Consider the following 26,236-nt stretch of genomic DNA (forward strand, 5'->3'; position numbering starts at 1 on the left):
TGTATATAATGGTGAAAGTGACATGATGTGTACCCAGGTATGGTGTCCCATTCTCGGAATTTGTGCTCTGCATTTCACCCATCCAAGTGTGCGCACACACAGCAGTAAGTATTTAACACACACCTGGAGCAGTGGGCAGCCATTTTTGCTGTGGCGCCTGGGGAGCGACTGGGGCTGCTCAAGGGCACCTGAGTTGTGGGTAATGAGAGTGGAAGAAAGCGCTGTTCATTCACTCCCCCCACCTACATTTCCTTTCGGTACTGACACTCGAACCCGTGACCTTCTGGTTACAAGTCCGACTCTAACCATAAGTGAAAAGTCCATGAGTTTCAAACTTGGGACGCCCAAAGGGTGCTGATACAATGTTATATTTGTATGTCAAGGAATTTAAAAACAGTCAAAACGGGGTAAATCTATAAATATCATTTAATGCATATTTATTTTTTAAAACAGTGTAGTAATTCTATTCACCCCCTTGGAAGTAAATAGCCACTAAAGTACATGTATATATATTTTTACATCAATTTTAGAGGGACCATCAGTCAATACTCTTACTAGTTTGCTGGTTCCAACAGAAATGCAGCATTTAGCTTACAAAGTGCTTTAATCTAATGAAAAGTAAAAGGTCAGCATACTTCAGAATTCATAAAGGTAACAGACAGTTCTGTACATATTTGCTGAAAGCTGATTGCAGTAGCACTAAAACGTTCAAAAATTGTTAGTAGAATCAGCTTCTTTATTAAAAGCTAGCAATCAATCTCTGTGCTTGAACATATTTGGATATGTCAGAAAATTATAACACAGGAGTTGACCTTTTTGCGCCAAGCAGTGATTACTACCACTAGTGACCACTAGATGTCAGTTCAGTCTTGCAGTCATTAGCTTTAATGAGTCCAAAATAAACTGTAAGTATCTTTTTCCAGAGCACAGAAACTCATTTAGAAAAATACTTGAAAGTTTTAATAAAGCTATTTTATAAAACAGATTGGGGAAAAAGCTTTTTGCATACATTTGAAGGCCATTATCAGGCTAAGGCTTTTAAGACAGTTGCGGTATCCATGGATCCTTGATCACAATCTCACTTGGGCTTTTATCACTTGCTTTGTCCTCTTGTCTTTGCCATACTGTAACTAAACAGTCCAATCAAAACTCATCTCATACACCATGACTCTTCAACATGCAGTGTCTGTACTTCCTGAAAAAGAAATGTAATTATAATGATCATTTACATGGTTCCATCTGTATTTCATGCACAAATTGAAATAACCTGTGAATGCTTCCTTACTTGCTTGCTCCTGGCTGCCTAATGACTGTGCTCGCTGGCCAGCAGGATGCACTGGATCACTTTGCCCATTAACTTCAACCCTCATTATTTGTTTATTTGTCAAGATCTCTGTCTTATCCGGTGTTGCAGTCTCCATCTTGTTGGGGGGATTTGTTCCATGCACTGGTTTCTTAGCAACAGGTGGCGGCACCTTAATTGGCTTTTTTGTTCCATTTGTAATCATCGTCTTGGCTTGGTCAGAAACCTGCATTATCTCAGCTGCAAGACTCTGTCTGAGGCTTGCTTGGACCTCAGGCGAAGTAGGTGTTTCAATGATAATTTTTTTTGTGCTTTTGGAGAATATAAAACTGGCTGTAGATGCAGGGGAGCTATGTAAGTCACAGCCGTCTGGTGTTTTAGGGGATGGCACAGGTGAGCTAGCACTGCTAGCTGAGGATAAGCGTAGATTTAGCATTGCAGGTACTCCACTGGAGGACATAGCAGCTGTCTTCATACGTATAGCCTCCTGAAGACACATGGATGGGACTGTGGCTGGAGCAGGAGATGACTTAGCAGGTGAGTTGGACTTCAAAGCCAAGGATTTGCGAATGGGCTTTTGTGGTGTTGCTTGACTAGTAATACTGTGATCCTCATTTGTTGTGGTCTCAGTACTTGGTTTGCTATCATTGTTATCTTCCCCAACATTTACAGATCGTAGTCGCACCATCTGAAGCAAGGAAGGTGTGACAAGTGGAATGTTGGCATCTTCCTTTGGAATAGGTGTGCTTTTGTTGCGACACAACAGTTCTTTGCTCCGGTTGTCTTTGTTTAAAAGGCCCAGTTGCCTTCGTGAGTTAACAATAGATTGGTTTTCCACTGGAAGCGGAGGTGCAAGCAGCACACTGGAATCTGCTTGGGTATCAGGTGATGAATCTTCCCCTTGTACAAGTTCATCTGGTAATAAAAAGGACATTTTAGGAGAGGCTACGGTTGTGTTTTCCATGCCAACTTGGTCCACTGAGAAGTCTGAGACATTATTGCAAGGCTTATCTTGTTGTCTATTCTCCATACCATTTTGTACAATTCTTTTTGGGAGAATGGTGTGTATTTCTGATTTTTGGTCTGGACTGCTGTCCATATCTGAGGAAGTAGATGACACCAATTCTGTATTGGCTTGTTGTTCACATGATTCTTCATGGCAATTGACAGATATCTCTGAAAGGGGTTCATGTACGAACGAAGGAGGTGGTGGGGGGAAGTCAAGTTCATCTTGTTCCTCAAACATCAAGTCAGTAGACTCTTCCATTGGTGGAGGTGGTGGAGGCCAAGAAGACTCCAGGAAAGTCACCTGTTTCTCTGTTTCTTGCTTCTGTTCATTTGTTTCTTGCTTCTGTTCTTTTGTTTCTTGCTTCTGTTCCTTTGTTTCTTGCTTCTGTTCCTCTTCATCTTTAGATGGTGGTATAGACACTGAAGAGGCTGACATCTTTTTAGTAGGCGGTGGAGGAGGGTGGTGTTCTGGAGGTGGAGAAGGAGGTGGAGAAATGCCATTGACATCAGGTACTTCTATACCAAGAGTTTGCATTGATTTATGATTCAAAATGACCTTAACATGGTCATTTTTTTGGATCTCCTCATTGGCTTCATCATTTTTGGGGGGAGATGTGCTCACAATTTCACCATTTGTTTTGACTTCACAGTTTGTTTGTGACAGCATACTTTGATCAACTGTGATAGTTGGTACCTTCGTTGTAGGAATGGTTTGACTTCCTCTTTCCTTTTGGTCATTTACAGTTTTCTCCTCTTTTAAACAAATCGTCTGCTTGACCTCTGCAAGAGTTTCTGGACTTTTTAGTTCATTATTTAATGTTGAGCTTCCATCTGGAGGTTCTGCCGTTGTTTGTTCAAGCACTTGTGGTGACATAGACTCATTTTGTTCTTTTACAGCTACTTTACTCTCCACTTGAGCCCCAGTCTTTATTTCTTCTGTTGTCTGTGTCTTTGGGATCATTTGTTCAAGGATTTCCATTGACTTTGTGTTTTGATTTTTACCTATTGATGACTCTTTTTGCTGTTTTTGAAGCGGATGTAACTTATGGGGGTTTGGACCTGGGCCACATAATAGTTCAAGTGTGCGTTTATTGTGAATCCAGGTTTCAGGGGGTGGGGGAGATGGGGCTTTTACCTTGGGTGGAGGGGGAATGTTAAAGAGTTCCCTAAGAGCAGTAGTTGGGTGTGGAGGTGTCACCTTGTTTTTCACTGTTGTAAGCGGAGGGGAGCACTTCAGTGGCTCTGATGGAGTGGTGTTGGTTTGAATGTCCTGATGCACTGTATCTGATGTGACTGAAGACAGAGATGTCATTGACGAAGAGACTGAAACCACCGGTGAGCTCTGTACACCTGCTCTCTCTGGTTTTGAAGGCTTAACTCTTCTCTTTCCAGGTGAGGAGGGACTAACCTCTTTAGGGGAATGCGTAGGTGTCCCACTTTGACTTGAATATCCACTTGAAGGAGACAAAGTCCTATCAAATTTGTTTTCACCTGATTCTCCAGTTTTCTTTGGAGATGAGTTACTTAATCTGACATGACTTCCGGTAAATGTTTGATCAGGACTAAGTGGGCTAGATTCCACAGATGTCTGGAAATCTCTAAATGAGCTGAGCACAGAAGAATGGACAGAACTCTTCTCGTTTTTGGTGGACTGATGATCTTCTTTTGTACTGCTGAGATCTCTACCTGTTTGCTCATCATTTGGTGCCATATCTTTTAGATCTTTTATGTCTATCCGTTCCTTTGATCTTCGCTTAAGTTTTTCATGGTGCAGGGAATAGGTTCTCTGAGGTGGCGCTGGTGGTAGTTTTGTCTTCATTACAGAGAGACTGCGAGAGAACGATTGGCTGTTTCTAACATTGTCCCCTGCATCACCCAACTCCCTGTGTTCCAGTCTGTGATTTGAATCTTTACTGTCAGAACTTTTCCAACTGCTTGGGCTTGTAACAATCATTTCCTTTGGGATTAAATCCGAAACTTCTTTGGTGTTGTCGGCAACAAAGGTTGGTAGACACCTTCCTTTTGAAGAGATTGTAGAGGAGTTGGAGACAACAGTCTCAGATGATTGCGAATGGCTCTTGTTGGAGCTAGCGGTAAGTGGACCTTGATTTGTCCCACCTCCAGACCGTGAAGAAGCTGGGCTAGCTGATGCTAAACTGCTCTTGCTGACTGTACTGGCACTGCGCCGGCTGTGATCATGATTAATTTCAATGATATCTATTGCAGCAGGCAGAATTGCGTTTGGAATAATCTTGGATAAATATGTTGCCTGTGGTGAAATAGACATAACGGGACCTTGAGGCTCATGCAGGAAAGAGGAAGTGGTCATCCCAGGCACAGCAAGAGACTTAGGCCTCTGTGTAGGGCATGCTCCTAGCCCAAGCTTTCGGTTTAACTCATCTTGATAGACAGAATGGATGTGGTTTATTAGGAACTCCTCATCTCTTGATGTCTGAAGGACCTCAATGTTCTGCAGGTGTACACGAGCCCCTTCGTGATTTACTAAAGGGAGCTCTCCATCAATTGTTGGAATGACAACTGTGCCAGATGAATCATCTTCATTACGTTTTCTGTTTGGAAGCTGCTGCATTATAGTTCCCCTTGCCATATCTTAAGTAGAAAAAAAGCAAAGTAATGTCATTCTTCTATTGTTGGCAGAATAGCTGTGTAATCTCATATACTTGTCAAAGTTGCTGTTTTAAGGAATGTCATTCTCAAAAACCTGTTTTTTTTTTTAATTATTTTATCTGACAATAACATGGTTTTACTTGCCCAATTCTCTTTGAACTTGCTGTGGTATGCCCATGATAGTCGTTCTTCTACTTCTCCTCTTGGTCTTGTCCATTCGTTTAACTGGGTTCAAGGGCTTAAATGTAGAACCTAAAGTGAAAAAAAAGATGTCATGCCATTCTCTTCAGTTGTTTGGAGAAGTAATGACAGTAACAAAACAACAATCTTTGATCACTTTTTTTCCAAGTTTTCTCTGAACCCGTCTATTACAGGACAGATCATAACTTAATTCTGACAAATGCATTTTTTTGTCTTTGCATTGCTATACCACACATTAGAGGATAAAAGAGGTAGTATGTGCCTTATTTTAAGACCTTCTTTAAGTCAGCATTGTATACCTTGACGTGTAAGCACTGGATGCGAGGAGACTGCTGAGACAGTCGACGCTGAAATGACAGATTGCCCAGCAGTGCTATCAGTCTCAAGTGATTCATCTCTTTCTCTTGAGCATGTGTCTTCCTCTGGCTGTCAATAAATGTAGATCATCATTAGAAAGCAATCCGATAAAAGTTATTTATACATTTATAAATATTTATACATTTATTTATACACTTTATACATATTTATTTGGATATTAAAGAATGAATGAAGTCCATAAATAGGGTACAAAATCTTCTGGTTGGAAAAAAAAGAAAGAAATCTCTTGGTGATAATTCCCTCGTTACAACTAAGGCTTCTTATCATAAGAGGTTTGTTGGATCTGGTACCTGAAACCTAAAAGAAAATGTAATTATGACTGTGTCTTGTGGTTTTTATTGTTATATACAGTTGAAGGTCAAGATCTAAGAGACCAGAATTACTACTGTAGGGAGTTTAAAAACACTTATTTGTTTAAATTTAGCTACTTTTGTTTATTTAGTTTTAGTTTTTTTTTTACTTCAGAGACTTACCACAGACTGGTCATCCTGAAAGTCCACCCCATTTTTGTGCTCTGCATGGAAGAAAGACTGAGTGAGGTGCATCAGAAAACACAGCTGTATGTTAGAAGGCCAGAATGTGAGCAGTGCATCAAGTATGTCATAGAGCAGTATGTTTCGTGCTATTGATTTGAGTATGAGGCTCACCCTCCTGTTGTAGTATCTTCAGTCCCTCCTGAGCCTCTGTATGCAGGTCTTCCAGGTACTGTGGCCTGCTCCCTTCTATGAACACATTCTCCTGGTAGTGCTGGGAGGCCGTGTAATGTACAGTCAGCTTTCTTTGTTCATCTTGCTTTTGGCCTGCTAAAAATAGAGGGAAGGGAAAGGTATTGTTATTCACATAAAAATGGATGATGTCTTTGCCAAAAGATTCTCTTAAAAGATCATCGCTGGTCTATCAAAGTTTAAAGGATTAGTCCACTTTCAAATAAAAATTTCCTGATAATTTATTCACCCCCATGTCATCCAAGATGTTCATGTCTTTCTTTCTTCAGTCGAAAAGAAATTAAGGTTGATGAAAACATTCCAGGATTATTCTCCTTATAGTGGACTTCAATGGCCTCCAAACGATTGAAGGTCCAAATGTCCATTTCAGTGCAGTTTCAAAGGGCTTTAAACGATACCAGACGAGGAATAAGGGTCTTATCTACCGAAACGATCGGTCATTTTCTACAAAAATACAAATGTATATGCTTTATAAACACAAATGTTCGCCTTGCACTTGCTTCCGCTTTCCGTATTCTTCAAAAAGCTTATGCTGTATGTCATACGCCGCATGTCCTACACCTACCCTATTCTACTTACGGAAAAAACAGAACTGGCGCCGCGTTTGTTCCGTAAGTAGAATAGGAAAGGGTAGGACATACAAGCTTTTTGAAGAATACGTTCAACCGTTTGGAGGCCATTGAAGTCCACTATAAGGAGAATAATCCTGGAATGTTTTCATCAAAAACCTTAAAGGTCCCGTTGATTGTGTTTATAGTGTGCAATATAACATGTGTTCATGTTTCAAGTGTAAAAAAACACAGTATTTTTCACATAATTTACTTATCTGTATACCGCTGTTTCCACTGTCATAAAAACGGGCTGATGACTTCCTTGTTCTATGAAGTCCCTCCTTCAGAAATACGTAACGAGTTCTGATTGTGCCAGCGGTTCCTGTGTTGTGATTCGACAGCTCTGAGCGCACCGTGCCCGGAAAAGTCACGCCTCTTACCATAACGTGGAGATGCACGCGCTCAGTGTTATTGTAAACATGTCTTTAATTTTATCCTAACTTGAGCCGGAATCAGACCCGGTGATTGGACTGCGGGATGAAAATAACAGCGTTTCGACGACATGGCGACAAACACACTCTACAAACGCAACTCTTGTGTATTCCTGTGGGTGGAGGTTAGTCAAAAAACTGTTTTAGTGACGTCATTAAAGAAGGAAGTAGAGGGATGTAGTCCAAACTGGCCGTTCGATGTAGGCGACTTCTGTTAAATAAAATATCTCGCTTGGCATTGAACTTTGAGCTTTAAAATTTTACAGATTTTATTTATATTCTAACAACAACATTACACACTAACTAAAGTTTGAAACATGGGATCACGAAGAATGGGACCTTTAAAAAAAGACATGAACATCTTGGATGACATGGGGGTGAATAAATTATCAGGAAAATTTTATTTGAAAGTGGACTAATCTTTTAAGGAGAGTTTAAGGAAAGTTTAACTATTTCTTCCAAATGAAATCAATGATGATGCATAATCAGCACAGTTTTGCTAGAGGCTCAAATGTCAACATCCACAAATATCCCCATTGATTATTTTTATTATTTAATTCAGTGAGAAATTTGAAACATGACTGATTAAAGATTTCCACACCCCCGTTTTGTGAATGAGGTTCAATGAAAGCCTTAATCTGGCTGTCAAATGATCTAACTCTGCCCATTCTTTCTCTATCCAGTAGCAACACCTGCTAATGCTGGCAGCTAATTTTATTTAGATTGTTGACAGGCATTAGCGGCACACGTTGATAGATTTCCAAAGTAGCAATGGACTTCACACTCGTGCTGTGATCAGGTAATCCCTTCTGATCTTTAATTCCTTGAAATACCAGATTACCCTTTGCTTCACTACCCCTGTTTAACATATGGCAGCGCAAGGGCGTCTGCGTTCACAGAAAGTAGTTGACTTTTCTTTCTTTCTTTAAATCTTCTGTCAATTTCGTTCGGAAACATTCCAGTCAAATACTTGTTTATTACCCAACAAGACCAAGCCAAGCTTGGCTGTAATTTAAGGAACTGAGATGAATCTTCCAAACAAGGCCAATACACCTAAATTCTCAGCAATCGTAACACAGCAGTTGTTCTTGGTAGCAGATACTATATAATCTGGTTTGACCCAATGAGAATTTTCAGACATTTTCTAGAAAATGCAGTAGGGTGACCTAATGTTACATCTTATTGGCAAATTAATTCCTAAAACATGCATTACTTTAGCTAGTATCTGACTTACACTGAGGCTCACTGTTAACTTTACAATAGGGAGAAACAGGCCTTTTGTACTGAGGCACTCTCAAAGGAACAGCAAGCCTCAAGCCTCATACTCCTATATCATCTTCTACGCGTACCTCCTAAAGTGTTTTAAAGTACTGGCCATGAGGTAACCGTTTTGATGTTTCAAAAGGCATTGCAAAATGGAGTTAATGGGAGTGTTTTAGGACAGGGACTTTCCCTTAAAAGAGATCTTTTGCTCAGCCTCTTAGCTATTTATGCAGATTTCTAACTGTTCACTTGGTATCAACTTTTAAGCTTTTTGTATAGTACACCCCATGAGGGTTTCAGGTGTCCTGGCAGTGCCACTGACTACAGACATTGTGATACAACAGAGTCGAAACACACACTAGAGGCAAGTGCACCGTAAGAGTCTATTTTGTAAATTAGTTAAAGGAATATTCAATACAACTCGGTTTCCATTTCAAGTGGATTTCAGTTAACACATTTTTGAGGGTTTGTTTTACAAATGAGAAGCTTAATTTGTATTTAACTTGGAACATTATTGTAATTTTGTTCATTTTAAGAGTAATATATGAAAATGAACATTTACAATGTCCTCTAAGTGGCTATAATATAAAAAAATCAGTTTTGGCATTCATACATGAGGCAAGATAATGAAGTTGTTCTCTTTTTAATCTCTATCTATTCGGGAATATTAGTTTTGAGTCTGTAAATTTATGAGCATTTCATTGCACATTCTCCCTCAGTGTTGAGAAGCCACCTGTTACATGTATACAGATAACCTTGCCTCCAACAACCACACTGCCAGGACAGGTATGAATCTACAACAGTGAAAATAATTTTTGTATTTACACTTTTTGTGCCATTTGTGCTTTGTATGGAAGGTTAAACTTCTGTATGTCTGAACTTAATGTTGTAACAAGTACATGCATACAAATAACAGCCGTTAACTTTTTAACATCTGGTAAGTCTAGATAAATTAACTAGAATAATCAAGATATGCATGGAAGAGACAATATATAAACAGTATCTTGGGAACCAGGAGAAATATTAATGTTTCAAGGTGAATAATCATCTATAAATTCTTGGATCTGTCAGAATTCTTGGATGAGTCTACTCACCCCTCTTCTTGAAGATTGACAACAGAGACCGAACGTTTTTACTTATAAACACCACCATGTCTATCTTGAGTTAAAGGTCCATGCGGAGATCATTGTAGTTTGAAAGTGTCTCATACTAAAATGATAAGATATACACTCTTTCACCAAGCAGCATCATGACTAACCGTCCACTTCTGCAGACACGGACCAAGTGATGTCAACTAGCTGTCTTCCGTGAAGGATAATCAGTTCGGACACAATGAGATCTACTGTTTGCCACCAATCCTCCAGCTGCCCTGATCTTTCCCACCCCTCTTCATCTGTCCTCCCCCTCGCCCCGGCTTTTGTCAACATCTTACTGTGTGGTGTCCCCCAACGTGTTGGCTGTTTTCCTCCATTGTGCCATACACCAACTGAATTTGGGATTTGCCTTGACGGGGGAGCCTGGCTAATCTGCCACCCCTAAAATCTGCTTGGAAACATGCCACACTAAGATCAGGGCATCTGCTCCACAATTTGACCCACAGAACACATTATGAATAGTAAAAGGCATATAGATTTGATTTTTTTTTTTTTTTTTTTCCCCAGACTGTTAGACTGTTTAGAATCAAACACTTCATCTAAAATGTTTTTGGTGGGAATTTTCATTTTGGGGTAAACTATTTCTTCAAATGACCTTGTTTCTCCAGTGACCTTGTTTTATATCTTACACACTTATTATACAAGTGTAAAAATAGCTAATGTTCTCTTTTTTGTGTAAAGTGTTTGTATATTTGTCTTAGTCTCAGAGTCCAGTCATCATGCTGTTCTTTAGTCTATCATCAAGTGTATTTGACTTCATACCTTGAAAATGATTTATTAGTTTCCTAAAAACACTATGTAATTGTTAGGTTTTATTACAACTTTAAAGTTATTCTTGCAATCCTTTCTCTGCTACTTAGAGTAGCATTCGCTTCATCTGGTGTCAGAAACAGTTTTATTTATTTCAAGTTTAGAGTAACATGAGCTACTATTTGGTGTTTCATATACCTCTTTAGGGGGTGCAGCAAGCGCTTTACCATTAAACCATCTATCGAGTGTCTGATGTCCTCACTTGCCACACTAGCTTTGGCACTAGAATAGAGACTCAAGTGGAGTTGGCTGAGAATTATGGGCGTCACTTCAATCCGAGGAAGAAAGGTCACTATTTCGGCTGGCAAACTTCCCGTTCTTAGTTTATACCTATGATTTCCAATTCTCTGAACCTTTTTTAAGCTTGCTAAGGTAAACCTTACTTTTAATATTGATCATAATTACATTTGAATAAACCCTTTGAATGCATGAATTGGTACCTCAACTCAAATGTTTAAGAGGTGTGCTATTATGTTTTTAATCCCATAGACTTTCTCATCTTTTTCTTTTTTTCAGTCTGTCATTAAGATTGCAACCAGTCTACCAACTGCCTGTTGTCCAACTCATGAAATCCCATTAATATTTATCAGGGGAGCCAAAAGACACCATCTGGCACATGGTGTGAGATGAGGGTTGAAGAGCATGCCTTTAAACCACCACCACCAGACCCTTGAGTTTCTTCACACTAAAGCTTTTGTGTTCCTAGATGCACAGGAAACAAATGACACTTAGGCCATTTTATTATAAATTACAGAAGCATAACCTGAACACTCGGGCAATTGGGTTTATATAAACACAATTAATTTGTTTTGTGCTTATGTCATTTTTATAATGTAAAAATAATGTTTCATAAAGTCCACCAGGTGGTGGTACAGGATATCTCTGTTGTTTATATGTTGCAATGTCGTTTCATTCTGCTTAAGGAACATCTCTCCTAAACTGATGAGATGAGAGCCAAAACATATTACTATATATATCACAACAAAGCTGTTTGTTGCAACTCATAATAAACATTTAAGTCGTTTTCCCGACGGATAGAGGAACATTTTTAGTTCAGAAGCTGTTGTTCTGAGTTCCCGATAAAGCAAGTAACCTCATTCTCACAATCCTAAACTATTCTTGAACACTCTCAGATCGCTGCCCTCATTTAAACCGAATGTTTTTGTGTCTGTAAAGTATATAGATACACATGCATATTGTATAGCCAGTAGGTGTGAGTATGAGAAAACCACAATATGCTTCAATATGCTTTAAATATTTATATCCACCACCCAGTGAGACTATGTGCTTATAAATGTGGGATCATGTTGGCCTGGGGCTTTCAGAGGAGGGCGTACTCTTTAACATTCGACTTAATCTGGGATAAACACCAATATAAAGTTAATGTACCTTGCAGCTATTTTAGCTTCTATTTTCAACATTTTTCCATGACTGCTTTTGCTTTGTGTTTGATCACAGGTAGGCTTCAACCAAAGAGTCTGTGTTAGCTATGTGTAGTCTTCCATAAATTTGTACAAATGCCTAGAAATTAGCATTCTTTGTCACTATTATACACCCACATAATTAGCTTGATTTATATCTGCTTGACTTTTGCCAACAAGTGCGTCATTTGTTGCTTTATATTTATTGAATTCTATGTAAGCCCTGCTGTAGTTGGTAGTTTAAGTATGACTAACAGAGTCCTGCCCCAGATATCAGACCCAAATCTTCCGTTCTGACAATGGGTTGCTTTCATAAAACTGCCTCTGTGTTGTTTTCAAGGAATCTGACCAAACGACTGGAGGAGATGATACTGTGTTAGGGCGTCTTCTCAAAGTCTCAGAACATGATGAGGCATTTTTCCTCAGCTTTCCTCCCCTCCCCTCCTGATCATCTGGTTAATTTAAGAGCGCCCTGCAGTGTAACACCTCAAGTCATTAGCGTCAGGAAGCAAAAGACAAGTTTATTTTCTTGGCTTTGTTGGAGTTCTTCATCTATCCATGTTTACAAGTCCCTTAAAACATCTATAAATCTTTTGTCCAAAAAAAAAACACTGTGCAAAGTAATGCTCTCCCCTCCTGCTTGAAAGCTTCATCAATACTTACTAATAATAGCATGAGGGGTTGAGAAGCATGCAGGGTTTATTCTGCAGGTGTTATGATGTTTTAAGAGGTCTCTCACTGTATCAGACACTGTATCAGAGTCTTCCATATAGATGGAAGAAGATGGTGATGAGATGATGTTCTCAAGGGGTATTTTCTTTTATTAAATTTGCAATGGCTACAAAAATGTTAATGGACACTTAAGGCACACTTGAAACATATAAATATGTCACTGCATTAGATACAAAATAGCAAATCGTGTGGCTTCTGTTTTAAAGAAATACAGCACAAGTACAGTTTTTTAAGCAAAGCTTGACATGCCACTTGGTATGGCATGGAAATTCATACGTTTTTAAATGTAGCATTAACACCCAGATACTTTTTGGCCCATTGTATGTTCCAAAATCCCATGATTTTAAAAACATTCGCTCACAATCTCCACCCAAGACACTCAAATACACACTACGGCACAGTGTTGGGGAAGTTACTTTTAAAAGTAATGCGTTACAATATTACTTTACTCCCTAAATTGCATTACTTAGTAACTTTTTTGCGTTATTTTTTCCTACCTGGGCTGGGCTTGCTTGTTTGTTTTTTAATAACAACAAAAAATGTTCTATTTTTGGCAAATGTTAAGGCCTTTTCACACCAAAAGTGAAATGAATAAGCCTGGAAATGCATATTTATGACTGTACAGTAGAGGGCACAGCTCAAACAAACCTTTCAGGAGTGATGCAATTCTGGATTGAAGAAGAATAGAATACAGGAGAAGGAAGTTAAACACTCTTATTTCTAAATCTAATCTAAAGTCATTTTTGCTTATTAGTATGGTTGAATTAGATCATTGAAGGTCAGCAGCAAAGACATTGGTTAATAAAGTGAGATTAAATACATAAAGAATATTTTAATAAAGTTAATTATTACAGGTTTGCGTAAAAAAAAATGCATTTCACAGTTTTTATTCATTTTGAGGAATACTAAATGTTTTTGTGCAAGTGAGATGAGTAAATACATGTTCACATTTAGTCTTGAACTACAATAACCATCATGTCACACACAACACCTGCACTTTATTTCTCTCAACATGGGGACAGGAGAGCTATCAGTCAATAAATGCGAAAAAAGTAACTTGCGTTACTAATTTGAAAAAGTAACTTAGATATTTTGCTGTAAATTGAAAAAGTAATGTGTTACTTTACTAGTTACTTGAAAAGGTAATCTGATTACTTAACTCAAGTTACCTGTAATGCGTTACCCCCAACAATGCTAAGGCATGTCTTTTATTTGTGCGTATTATAGTGTCAAATGATTATGTTTGTATTCCTAATAAGATAAGGAAAATTTGATTTCAGGAAATCTATATTATACTAAAAGTGGTTCTTTGGCTCGTAATCATAGGGGAACCACTTTAAGTGCTATAGCACCAAATCTTGGTGCTTCAGTGGTTCTTCAGTGGTTCTTCAGCGGTTCTTCAGCGGTTCTTTGGGATGACTGAGGTGCTATATAGCACCGCTACCATATACAGAACCAGTTAAGCCCCTGTATGGTTCTTCAGCAGTTCTTCAATGGTTCTTTGGGGTGGTTAAGGTGCTATATAGCACCACTGCTGTAAAAAGAACCTGTTAAGCCCCTTTAAAGGTTCTTTACGAGCCAAAGAACCACTGTTGGTGCTGTTCAGCACCATTTTTGTTGAAGAAATAAAATACGATATGGCACCTCTTATGGGTTGTACATAGCACCATTTGACAAAAGAGCTGTTGAGCACCTTTAAAGATATGGTGCTACATAGCACCAATAGTGGTTCCCCTATGATTACAAGCCAAGAACCACTTTTAGTGCTATATAGCAAGTTTTTTTTATTTTTGTTTTTTTTATAGTGTAATCGCTCACATTCCAAACAATATTAATCAAATTTTCATGATGTAGATGTCTGCAAAAGAAACATAGAGCCCCTCCTCCAGTGACTAATGTCATGTGTTGAATGTCAAATGTTACTATAAAACATGTTACAGTGAAGCATATACTGATTCGATATGTTGCATCCCATCTGCTAAGTATTCTACTATCATCATAACAGAGGTAATAAAAGGTAGCTTGGTGCTAACAAGCAAATGCATGTCGCTAATATAAGCAAAACAGCAGCTTCTCCATTATGGTGTTCCTGACTTTATAAAGGTCATAGCAACTGGAGGCCTCTTTGTAAATGAGGGCTTTTTAGCATATATTACTGGTGAGAAATATTTTAAGCTTTAGAGAGTGAAAATACATCAGCATCAATGCTTGGGTCTTCTAGAGTATAAATGATAACACGGGCTTGTTAGAAAAACGTGCTTTTGCCTAAATTTATTATGCAGTTCCTTGCGAAATGCTGTGTTATGACCTCAAAACAATTGATACCATAGTGCATGATTTGTAAACGAATACATTTTAACATTTGCATCACGTAACCAGACCCATATGGCTTTTCTGACAGTAAACTTGCTCATTGGTTCACGTTGTACAACAATGCGATACGGAGCGCTCGAGTACGAGTCCCGTGAAACACGAAGTCATGATAAAAGAGCTTGTGGAAGCAAGCTAAAATTGCATGGTTGCTTCAACAAATGCATTTTTATCTGACGTTTGCTTTTGTTAATGTTTTCGATTAGGTAACTCGATACATTAACCTTTTAGTGCCACTCAATAGACATTTCATTTCCGGACTGCCGCGATACTTAAAAGAGCCAGCATAATAAGACATTGCCAGATGTTCATCTGTTTTGGATAAATCTGAACGTTTATGGATTCAGTTATTTTACTTGTTAATGGAAGCTTGTAAATATTGTTTTGAAATAGTGTACTTTCTGTATGTGTGTCTGGCATAAGACCCTGTGGCGCTTAAATGTTGTGGTGACATTAGACCATGCAAATAATAGCATCTATTGTTTCTCTTTAAGCAATAGCAGTGTTAGCAGAGGCTCATGCCTCTGTTATTTATATCCATTCTGGATCTTAATCTGGCCACTGTTCACATGTTTAAATGTAATTAAAATTAAATAATAATATAAATGATATAATGTGTTGGGTGTTTATTTAGGTAAAAGACAGTTTACAGATACAGTTTTGTGGCCTTTAGTCTGTTAGCTTTGAAGCGAACTATATGCTAATGTGTATATTTATAGTCTTTCTTCATTGTTCGGTGTGATCTACCCATAAACACAGCCCATCCACATGTCCTTTCTCTTATCCATTTCACCTTCTTTGACTTAGCAAGGCTTTTAACCTATTTTTAAGTCTAGTTTTTCCGGAGTTGAACTTGGAAGACTATTTGTCATTTTTCAGTGTCTGTTATCAGAGCATGACCCTGAGAGTCTCTCTCTCTTTATCATCTGATCATTCATTAGTGACAACATCTCCTGGCAACAATCCGTTTTGACCAAAACAATATCAATTACATTGCCACGACAAATACGGCACAAGATTATACTGCACAGATTATTGTGCGGCTGAATCTAGATCATTCACATAATGTTTTTTTTATACATTCAGAAGTTCAGAAAACATCCCCATAACATGTTTTTTATGGAGCAATTTCAATATCCCTGTCAGTTAAATCTAGGAGTTGGGAATGCCGTGCAATGTAATCTAAGGTTTTGTGGTCAAAACTTCCAATAAAAGACAAAGAAAGAGACATAGAAAGTAACCAAAAACATGTAAATATTATAGCGTATATCCTTCCTGTGGTTAAATCAAACACATGCCAGATACAGAAATTCTAAGAGGGATTTGAGTTCAGTGGTATTTTTACTCTTTAACACCACAGAAGGCTGTTGTGGACAGCAATGAGTACCGTCCAAGCCTCAAAGCTTAATCTCTTATATGAGTTACTCATATTCACATAAACTTTCTAACATAGACTGAGTTCCCTCTGATTTTCAATGCATTTAAATGTTTTGATGCTTAAATTATGTCCTGAAATATATAAGCTGCATTGCTATTTTTGACTAAAAATTTAACAACTCACTATTAAACCCATTCATGTGAAAACAGTTGCAGGAGTTGCTTTGCTCAATGGTAAAATATTTGCAGTTATATTCTCTCAAAACTATGTGAACCTGGAGATTCTTTTAGTAGATTCTTTAAGTACTAAAACCCAATTATGTAGTTTACTGTTGCTAAGCCTGTAGGGCTTTTATGATCCATTCATTACTTCCTTTCTGTGAACAGTTGTGTTATACTGCAGCTGCACAGGTTCTTACCCCAGGTTTCACAACCATCATTTAACCTTTGACCCCACTGACAAAAATAGGCAGACTTGTCACATCTTGCTGAAAGTATATTTCAAACAGAAGAATGTGTGAGTGGTGCTTGTTTGCTAAGAGTTTGAGTGAACCAAGTCAAGAATACCTTTGTGAAAAAGAAAGCATTTCAGTTTACATTTAAAAAGAATACATATTACAGAAATAATATACAGGAAGTATATAATTTATTTATTATTTATTTATTTATAAAACGGTTAGTTCCTGTCCTTGATTCTGATTGGTCAATAGCTGTGTTTTATTCATGATAAAACACGGCTATGACCGCTTCACCCAACGGTTCTGTGTATCACTACACAACACCCTTAGCAACCACTCTTAGCAAATGTTCTCAATTGATATTGCTAATTGAAGCTAACAGTATTATGGAGAAGAGTATTGTGAGAAAGAGATCAAGAGAGTGAGCGAGTTTATTACCTGCATTCAGATTTAGCATTTTCCTTCAGGTCAGTCCTGTGTTCTTAAACAAAATCTGTTTAAATGTCCAATGTATTGTCTTGTCCTTTTAACAGTTAAGGGGTTTTCCCATGACTGACAGCACTTGTAAAAGCATTTGTCAGTTGCGTCTTGTTCTGAGTTCACATCAATTCAGTCTTTTCAATGTAAAAGTCTTCGCTACTGAGTGGCACACTCAAAAAGACAGTCTTTGCTGCCATCTAATGGTATTATAATGTAACTTCTGTTTTCGTTCAAGGTCAGGGACTATTTTTTTCCGGCGGAAGGAAGGCTTTTAGTTTAAGTTTACTTTATGAAAGTTGTAGTAGTAAATGTAGTAGTATTTGTATTGTGTGGTAACCGTTTTATAAAAGCAATAAGGTACTTGAGGCTAGTGCTGTATCGTGAATAAGTCAAGGCTGAAGGGATTACTTACAACAACGCCCTTCAGCTGTGACTTACTCACAATACGGCACAGCATCTCGTACGTTATTGCTTACATATATATATATATATATATATATATATATATATATATAAAACTTTTGTACATTATTAAGTTTACTCAAACAAAAACTCCATCCAGACTTATAGGAAGTAATAGGAAAATGGAAAACTGGCAGGAAATGGAAAATACTATGTTGCTGCTTCCAGATGAATGGAACACTTTTACTATTATTCTGATGTAAGGTTAATATGGAAGATATTTGCTACATCACTCACTTAATACACTGTGAAAATGATATCAGCATTCCATTTGTTAGATTTCATCGTTGTTTCCTAAAACAAGATAAATCCTGTTGAATATGACCACACAAAGACACTATCCCTGGTTATAAGATGTTGAAATGACTGCAAACAATGGTTTTGTCATCAACTGTCATCACTCCAGTTTTCCCCTCTCATTTCCATTATGCTACTACCAACTTGTTTTTGTCACATGAATCAGAAGCTGTAAATGTGAGTTGCTCAAGTCTTGAGCTGTCTAATTTGTTAGACAGGATGACAGGCAAAGACGCCACCTGGATTAGCGCTGTGACATGAACACGGCTGACTGAGACAACAGAAGAACATCATCAGCATTTTAGTTGACCGAAGGTTCTGTGAAGATCATCACAATTAAGCAAGGTAGCTGAATTATATCAGAAGGGCCTTAGGTAATTGTTCAGACATATTGACTTTATTAGTGACATTAGGAAATAAGTATAGAGTATCTGGAGTCTGTGATATGACATATGTGCCCTGAAATAATCATATCTTGTTACGATTTCTGGGTACTGAGAATTGTCAGTCTGGTGACTCAACTTTACATGAACTCTTGAGTCTTTTTTATCAAGCAAAATTTGATTTAAAAGAAATTACAAATTAAACATGGTTGCCCTTATGTGTGTGTGTGTGTGTGTGTGTGTGTGTGTGTGTGTGTGTGTGTGTGTGTGTGTGTGTGGGTTCAGGTAATCTCTACATTATGGGGATAAAATGTCCAGACAAAGTTGGCACTATCCAGTTTTTGGTCCCCATGAGGAATGTAAAAATGAAATGGATAGTTCACAACATGTGTGTGTGTGTGTGTGTGTTACTTTAACAAGCTCATCATGACAAAAGCAGTTCTGTCTATGCTAATGGACATGGTGTGATTCTGATACAGAACAGGCACAGATGTTTTCTGAAAACAGACACTATGGTGTTATATAAGGACAAACAGTCAAATGAGGTTTGCACCCAGAAATAAAAATTCTGTCATCATTTTCTTACTGCCATGTTGTTTACCAAACCTGTATGACATCTTTTTCTTTATGAAGAAAAAGAAATGAGAAAATGATTAGCAGAGTTATTAGCTGCTTTACTCAAAGCTAACCTGTCACAATTGGTCACAACACATAATTTCACTGTATGGAAATGGCAGCATAATCATTCTTCGAAATATCAACTTTTGTGTTCTCCAGAAAAAAAAGAAAGTCATACAGGTTAGGAATGAAATTAGGATGAGTAAATGATGACAGAATCTTCATTTTTTGTGTGAACTAATTAGACGACCATCAGATAAATTCAACTCTAACCTTCTAGTTAATTACCATGACTGCAGGAAATGACCATCCTGATGCAATGCAAATTGCAGTAAGTGCAGATGGAACTGAATAATGACCCTTGGACAAGTGTGGCTTCCGATGTTATATGCTGCAGAAATCTCCCATAGGCCTACTGCTTTAGTGATTTACTCAACTTACCTTGTGCATTAGGATAAAAACATCATAAGTACTTTCCTGCAGTCTCACTGTAACACACAAGCTCTCCTCTGACACATACAGCCACTGTGCCGCTATCACTGAAACATTATCCAGTCAATACAACCTGCTATCTATGGCCTTGAGAATTGCAGACCTTTACATCAGACAACTTTCAAGCCTGGTCAAACACCTCCTAAATGTTTGCTAAAGAATATGTGAATATTTAATACAATCCAATTAAAATCACCAAGGCAGAAATGCACCAAGTATAAACCTGCCCTCAAAGTGTTTATATATTAGGATGAAGCAGGGCATTTTGGAAAATGCGAGTGTGCTTTCTCACATGTAAATGCTAATTCTGAACTCTTTACATTGACGTTCATAGGTAAGCAAGCTAAGCGCTGGCTAGGCTAGAGAAAACTGCAGACGTTAGCACAATGACCTCCTTCATTAACAGAACTAGCATGAAAGCACTAGCAAGGCTGATGACATAGTGTCTTAACATCAAGTGAAAAGCTGTGGACCGTTCCATTTTGAGGACTCACAATAGTGTTGTTTGACGAAGATGAAGTTGTGTCACAATCTACATTACTCATATTACTCTGCATTTCACATTTGTAAATTGTAAAAGAGTAATTCTAATGAATTTTTATGAAGATAGTTCACCTCAAAATGAAAATGTGTCCTCTTGTTGTTACAAACCTGCATGATTTCTTTATTCTGTGAAACAAAAATATTTTTGTCCCTACTGTACAATGAAAGTCAGTGGGGTCTAGTTTTGTTTTGGACCCCACTGACTTTCATTAAATGGTTAAAAACAAATGAAACATTATTCTAAATAACTTTTTTTTGTGTTCCACAGAGAATTAAAGTCACACAGGTTTTGTAAGTAAATATTGACAGATTTTACTTTTTTTTATTTATTTTTTTTAGGTTCCCTAGATTAAAAAATTTAATTTACCTCCGCATAGTTAAATAACAAGAGTTCAGTTCATGGAAAAGATATACAGTGAGTCTCAAACACCATTGTTTCCTCCTTCTTATATAAATCTCATTTGTTTAAAAGACCTCCGAAGAACAGGCGAATCTCAACATAACACCGACTGTTACGTAACAGTCGGGGTGTACGCCTCCAATATTTGCATACGCCAGCCCATGATTGAGGCATTACACAAGGGCAGCCAGTATTAACATCTGGATGAAAGGCATTAGACAAGGGCAGAACGTCTGGATGTGCACAGCTGAATCAACAGACTAGGTGAGCAAGCAAGGACAATAGCAAAAAATGGCAGATGGAGCAATAATAACTGACATGATTCATGATAACATAATATTTTTAGTGATATTTGTAAATTGTCTTTCTAAATGTTTTGTTAGCATGTTGCTAATGTACTGTTAAATGTGGTTCAAGTTACCATCGTTTCTTACTGTATTCACGGAGACAAGAGCCGTCGCTATTTTCATTTTTAAACACTTGCAGTCTGTATAATGCATAAACACAACTTCATTCTTTATAATTTTTTCTCTCCAACAGTGTAGCATTAGCCGTTAGCCACGGAGCATAGCCTCAAACTCATTCAGAATCAATGTAAACATCAAAATAAACACTGTACTTAAGCGATTAGACATGCTGCATGACAAACACTTTGTAAAGATCCATTTTGTGGGTTATATTAGCTGTTTGAACTTTTTTTATGTTGTTTAAGGCAAGCGCAAGCTCTTGGGGCATGGAGCACGAGATTTAAAGGGCCACACACCCTGAATCGGCTCATTTCTAATTATGCCCCAAAATAGGCAGTTAAAAAAATGAATTAAAAAAAAAAATCTATGGGGTATTTTGAGCTGAAACTTCACAGACACATTCAGGGGACACCTTAGACTTATATTACATCTTTTAAAAAAAAGTTCTAGGACACCTTTAAGGCAGGTTTCTTTGTAAAAATACTTATTTTTTCCCCCCAGCTTCCATATTTTTTCAATGCTATTTGTTGATTGAAAAGAGAAAAAGTGTCGGTCAAGAAGGCTTTGGCTCCTTGCCTCTAATATGCTAAATCAATTTTTCTGTTATGGAGGAAATGGCTGCATCAGACCGCATTATATTCAGACACAATGGCTTTATATTGGGCCCTTTTCTATTCTGCATAGCACTACAGGTTGACATTGGCAGGGATTCTTGAAACAGTGTTTGGCGGGTTCTTTCAGTTGCAGCTCCAAATAATAAAGGGAATTCTCTCCTCCATGAGGAACATTGGCCAGTCTGAGAACAAATCCAATCCTGAGGTCACTGGTGTAAGGGGGATTAATTGGAGTATGCTCAAGAATCTTATTAAAATAAACATTAAAAATATTACCAATTTCTATTCTGGGTATGAAAGAATTTCTCTCTGCTGACACAGATTATCCTGCTGTTCTGTAACTCTCTTTGGCACTGAGCTTGATTGAAGCACTTTTAACAGAAACTTCAAAGGAGGAAGGATGTGCACGCTCCTACGCTAGTCACAGAATTCAAAGGGATTAGTCGGAGTGCTGCTCGTGGGATAATGAAAAATGGAATATCTTGGCCACCACAGCCTGTTGCAATGGAATTATTAATTACTCCATCCAACCTCTAAAATGAGTTCTAGATGCAGCTTCTCATCGTGTTTTGTAACAAATAGTATAAATTTGTTGGGATTTTTCAAGACTTCTTTCTTTTTTCCAAATATATAGATACAGTTGTACTAAGTTCATGTTCAGGTCAACCTTACTAAACATAACAAGTAGAAAAGGTCACACAGATGCAAAAATGTGAGATGGAGGCCAGTGGAATGGGGGAAAAAAAAAAAAACGCAAGGTCTGACTCCTGAGGCACATTTTTTTTTAAAGTTGACCTTCTTTTAACTTAAAGGTGCTCTAAGCGATGTCACGCATTTTTAGGCCAAAACATTTTTTGTCACATACAGCAAACATCTCCTCCCTGTCCCCTGAACACACTGTAGTCACCACAAGCTCCACAAACGGCAATAAAAACAAACTGGTGCAGCCTGGACCACAAAACATAACAAACACGCTCCAGCCAATAACCGACAAGAATGATTTTAAACGCGCGTTCATGACTGTTTCAGGAAGCACGGAGGGGAGGGGGAGGAGGAGGAGGAGGGAGGGTCTAGCTAGCCTCTGTTTTGTTTGACAACACTTCGAACGTCAACAGGAAGTTACTCCGCCCAGGATCGCTTAGAGCACCTTTAAGCGTCACGTTTTTAGAATGCTGTGTCATGCACAAGACACTGGAGCAGAGACAGGATCCATCTAAATATTATTAAAATTTAAAATAACTCTTTTCTATATTCATATATTTTTTTAAATGTTTTCCTGTAATGGCAAAGTTGAATTTTCAGCATCATTACTCTATTCTTCAGCATCACATGATCCTTCAGAAATCATTCTAATATGCTGATTTGGTGCCCAAGTAACATTTCTTATTATTTATGTTGAAAACAGAGCTCGCCTCCCCTATTGACTACCATAGTAGGAAAAAAAATTACTATGGTAGTCAATGGGGGGCGAGAACTGCTTGGTTACAAACATTCTTCCAAATATCTTCCTTTGTGTACAGCAAAACAAAGAAACTGATACAGGTTTGGAACAACTTGAGGGTGAGTAAATGATGACAGAATTTTCATTTTTGTCTGAACTATCCCTTTAATCATTTTGTGTCTTATCTAGTTCAAATGGAATTGAAAGATTCTACAAACATGGAAAATCAAGATCAAGCAACACTTGATGTGGTTTGTATTATTTTGCTATGTAAAGGCCTGTGAGAAGTGTTTTGTTTCCTAAGGCAAAGCAATCTTAATGTGAGCTGATATATCTACATGGGAACCATCAACTGTGGATCTTAACTCACTCAGACTGATAATCAATTTTATGCCCCATTACCCACCATGCTTTGATGCCATCCCACAGTGCATTTTGGCACTCTGGGATCACTGCTGATGACAGTATATCTGTTTATTTGCATTTATATGTACACTTCTAATCTCTGCCTCCCAGACATTCACATCTACATCATATCTTAACTTTTCTCAAAAAACACTTTGCCTTTTTTGAAATGTTAGATATGAAAGCTGTTGAATATCTAGCATTATACCTTTGTTATAAGTTTACTGTACATTTTACAGTGCAAGTTATAGACATGTTTGTGTGTTGATACATTTAGCTTCATTTAAACTGTTAGTGTCCTTTTATTGCTATAAATTCAAGGCAGCATGCTTGCAAATTAGTTTGCAGTAAAAAAAAGGATGCACATAGTCACACTACATCTTATGACTCGACCTGCATATTGTGTAAGCATTGCAAGTTATTAAAGGAGTATGACACAAATTTGTTTTGACTGCTAAAATGATATCAAAAATGAGTTTGTGTGTTGAAAATCCCACACTGGGTCCTGATGAATGTTTAGTTTGGACCACACACACAGAGTTTCTACTAAACAACAGGCCAGCAATGCCAGAGAGGATTTCACTCAAAACAAAAGCACACCCATTCTCCTTTCTTCTTCAACTGTAATTCTGTTCAGACTGAGATGCTTTCTTCCCTCTTTAGAGGTTACTAAAGTCCAGCATGTTGTTCTTCTTGATCAGAATGTTCAGTTTTCTGATGTGACAGGGACAGTCAGTGTGATATTTGACAAAATATATCTCAAAAATAAAGTTTCTCAACCTCTTCTCCTTCTTTTTGTGTCAAAATATGCATGAATAGTTCATATAAAAGTTATGCAAATTAAAAGTGTCATTCCAGTGTCTATCTCAACTTACGAGTGGCTTACGGTATGTTTACTCACAGAAATTGTTGAGTCATTGTATTGTTCACATTGCTTTTTCCCATGCAGCTAACAATTTTGTGTTGAAAAAATATATAAAAATGTTACTTCCAAAAGTTCTGGGAACATACAAAATGTCCATTTAAAATAATATTTATAATAATAATAATGCTTTATGGATTTTGTCCCTTGGTTGTGTGAACATTATATTAGGAAACATTAAAAGAAACTTTAAGTATTTTCATTTTCTCATTATGCAAACTAAGTGCTCTATTCTATTACACTACACTGAAAGAAATTGGTGTAGGATTTACTCAATTTTTACTCAGAAATTGCAAGTAAATTTCACAAATAATTGCAAATAACAGCAAGTAACACTGAATTAAACATGAAATTTTGAAGAAAAAAAGCTGAAATAGTATTTTCTTGCAAAGCACTCTGGTAATCTTTGCTAACACTTTACTAAATACAAAGTTCTGTCATGAATCTCTTGGTGGCGCAGGCTGCTTGCAATCACATCATTCTCTATAAGACACAGCTGATTGGTTCCTGCTGTATCAGTAGCCAATGAGGTTGCTGCTCAACCTTCAAATACTTGGTCAGCATTTGCTGTAGCAGTTGCAGCGTGCTTTCAGAAACCCTCCACCTTCCCCAGCTCCACCTGTATATCAACATTGTCATATCTATTACCATGCCAAACACTCAGAGACTTATGATAGAACTAGGTAACTTTGCAACTGCATGTCAACTACCAGTTATTAGAGTATTAGACTGTAAGACATTCTACTGACTAGAACTTTGCAAGTACATGCCAACTTATTCTTCTAACACCAACCCCAACAGTCTACTAAAACTCTAATGAGAGCTAGTTGATTGTTTCGAAAACATTCCCTGTTTGCCAGGTTTCAGTATGATACATTGACAGATGTAATAAATGTGTAATAAATGCATATGAGTATCAATTGAACAAACAGAATAGATACAAAGTATTTGTTCAGCATACTAATAAGTGATATTTTCTCTAATGTTTCATGCTGCACAGTAGCACTGACAGTGCATAATCACAAGAAAGGTCTATAGCTATTCCTGCTTCCTCATTCTGACCCTCCCCCATTCCCACTTGAACTGCAGCCTGGTTCACTGGGATAACCGATCTGTCAGAGTTATGTCCAGTGTTAATCATCATTCACGTGACCACGGAGAGAGATCTAACATATTGGATTTCTCACCATGAGACCTGCTTCCCCAGTGCATGACTTGATTCCTGTAGCTCAGGCACTGATGCGATGAAGAGGACGCATTCTCCATAATCCAACATCTATCTATCAATCTCTACCATCACTAATGTCTCAAGGACCTTGGGAGTCCTCTTGCACTCGTCGGCTGAACAGTTTGCTGCACACAAGGTGGAGCTCAGCTACAAGAACACTTATTTTCCTCAAAATATTTAAAACTATACAGATCGGTGAACACACGTTCAAAACACCGCCAACCTCCCTGTTGTGTATTCTGCCCAGTCATGCATGAGGACAGAGACTGGTATGCTGGAATGCATTCAGATTCAGATCTTCTGAATAAACGGCTCAATGAATGAGTAAAGCTATGCATGAAGACAATCCAAGGAAAAGTGCTATGTACTCAATATGCATTCAAACATTTGCTCCATAGTCAGTGTTAATTTTTACACTTTCAACATATGCTATAAATGTCATCACATTCATTAATGTTTGTCAGTTTTACTCATTATAAGCAACATTAACTGTTCATTAGAACATTGAGTTCTTTATGCTTTACCTATTTATTGTCCATATTTAAGATGCTGTTACAACATCACTTACACATTCTGACTAGCATATATATGCTAGTCAGATGTATATGCTAATC

At 37.7% G+C, this 26,236-nt stretch overlaps 1 protein-coding gene across 3 annotated transcripts in view; it reads right to left on the minus strand.

The window, feature by feature from the left end:
* Positions 1-408: 408 nt before the first annotated feature.
* The window catches only part of kiaa1522 (KIAA1522 ortholog), a 73,920-nt gene continuing 48,092 nt past the window's right edge, over positions 409-26,236 (minus strand). For 2 of the 3 annotated variants that reach the window (XM_048201299.1, XM_048201297.1), the window contains 6 exons: positions 6,166-6,321; positions 5,992-6,032; positions 5,440-5,566; positions 5,084-5,191; positions 1,286-4,921; positions 409-1,195 (listed from right to left, as the gene is read on the minus strand). In XM_048201299.1, coding sequence (XP_048057256.1) covers positions 1,173-1,195; positions 1,286-4,921; positions 5,084-5,191; positions 5,440-5,566; positions 5,992-6,032; positions 6,166-6,321 — 4,091 coding nt within the window. In that variant the 3' untranslated portion in view covers positions 409-1,172. The remainder of the gene's footprint in view (positions 1,196-1,285; positions 4,922-5,083; positions 5,192-5,439; positions 5,567-5,991; positions 6,033-6,165; positions 6,322-26,236) is intronic. The other variant, XM_048201298.1, reaches the window with a different exon arrangement.

This window comes from Megalobrama amblycephala, linkage group LG9 (assembly GCF_018812025.1).
Source record: "Megalobrama amblycephala isolate DHTTF-2021 linkage group LG9, ASM1881202v1, whole genome shotgun sequence".
In the NCBI taxonomy this organism is placed as follows: domain Eukaryota; kingdom Metazoa; phylum Chordata; class Actinopteri; order Cypriniformes; family Xenocyprididae; genus Megalobrama; species Megalobrama amblycephala.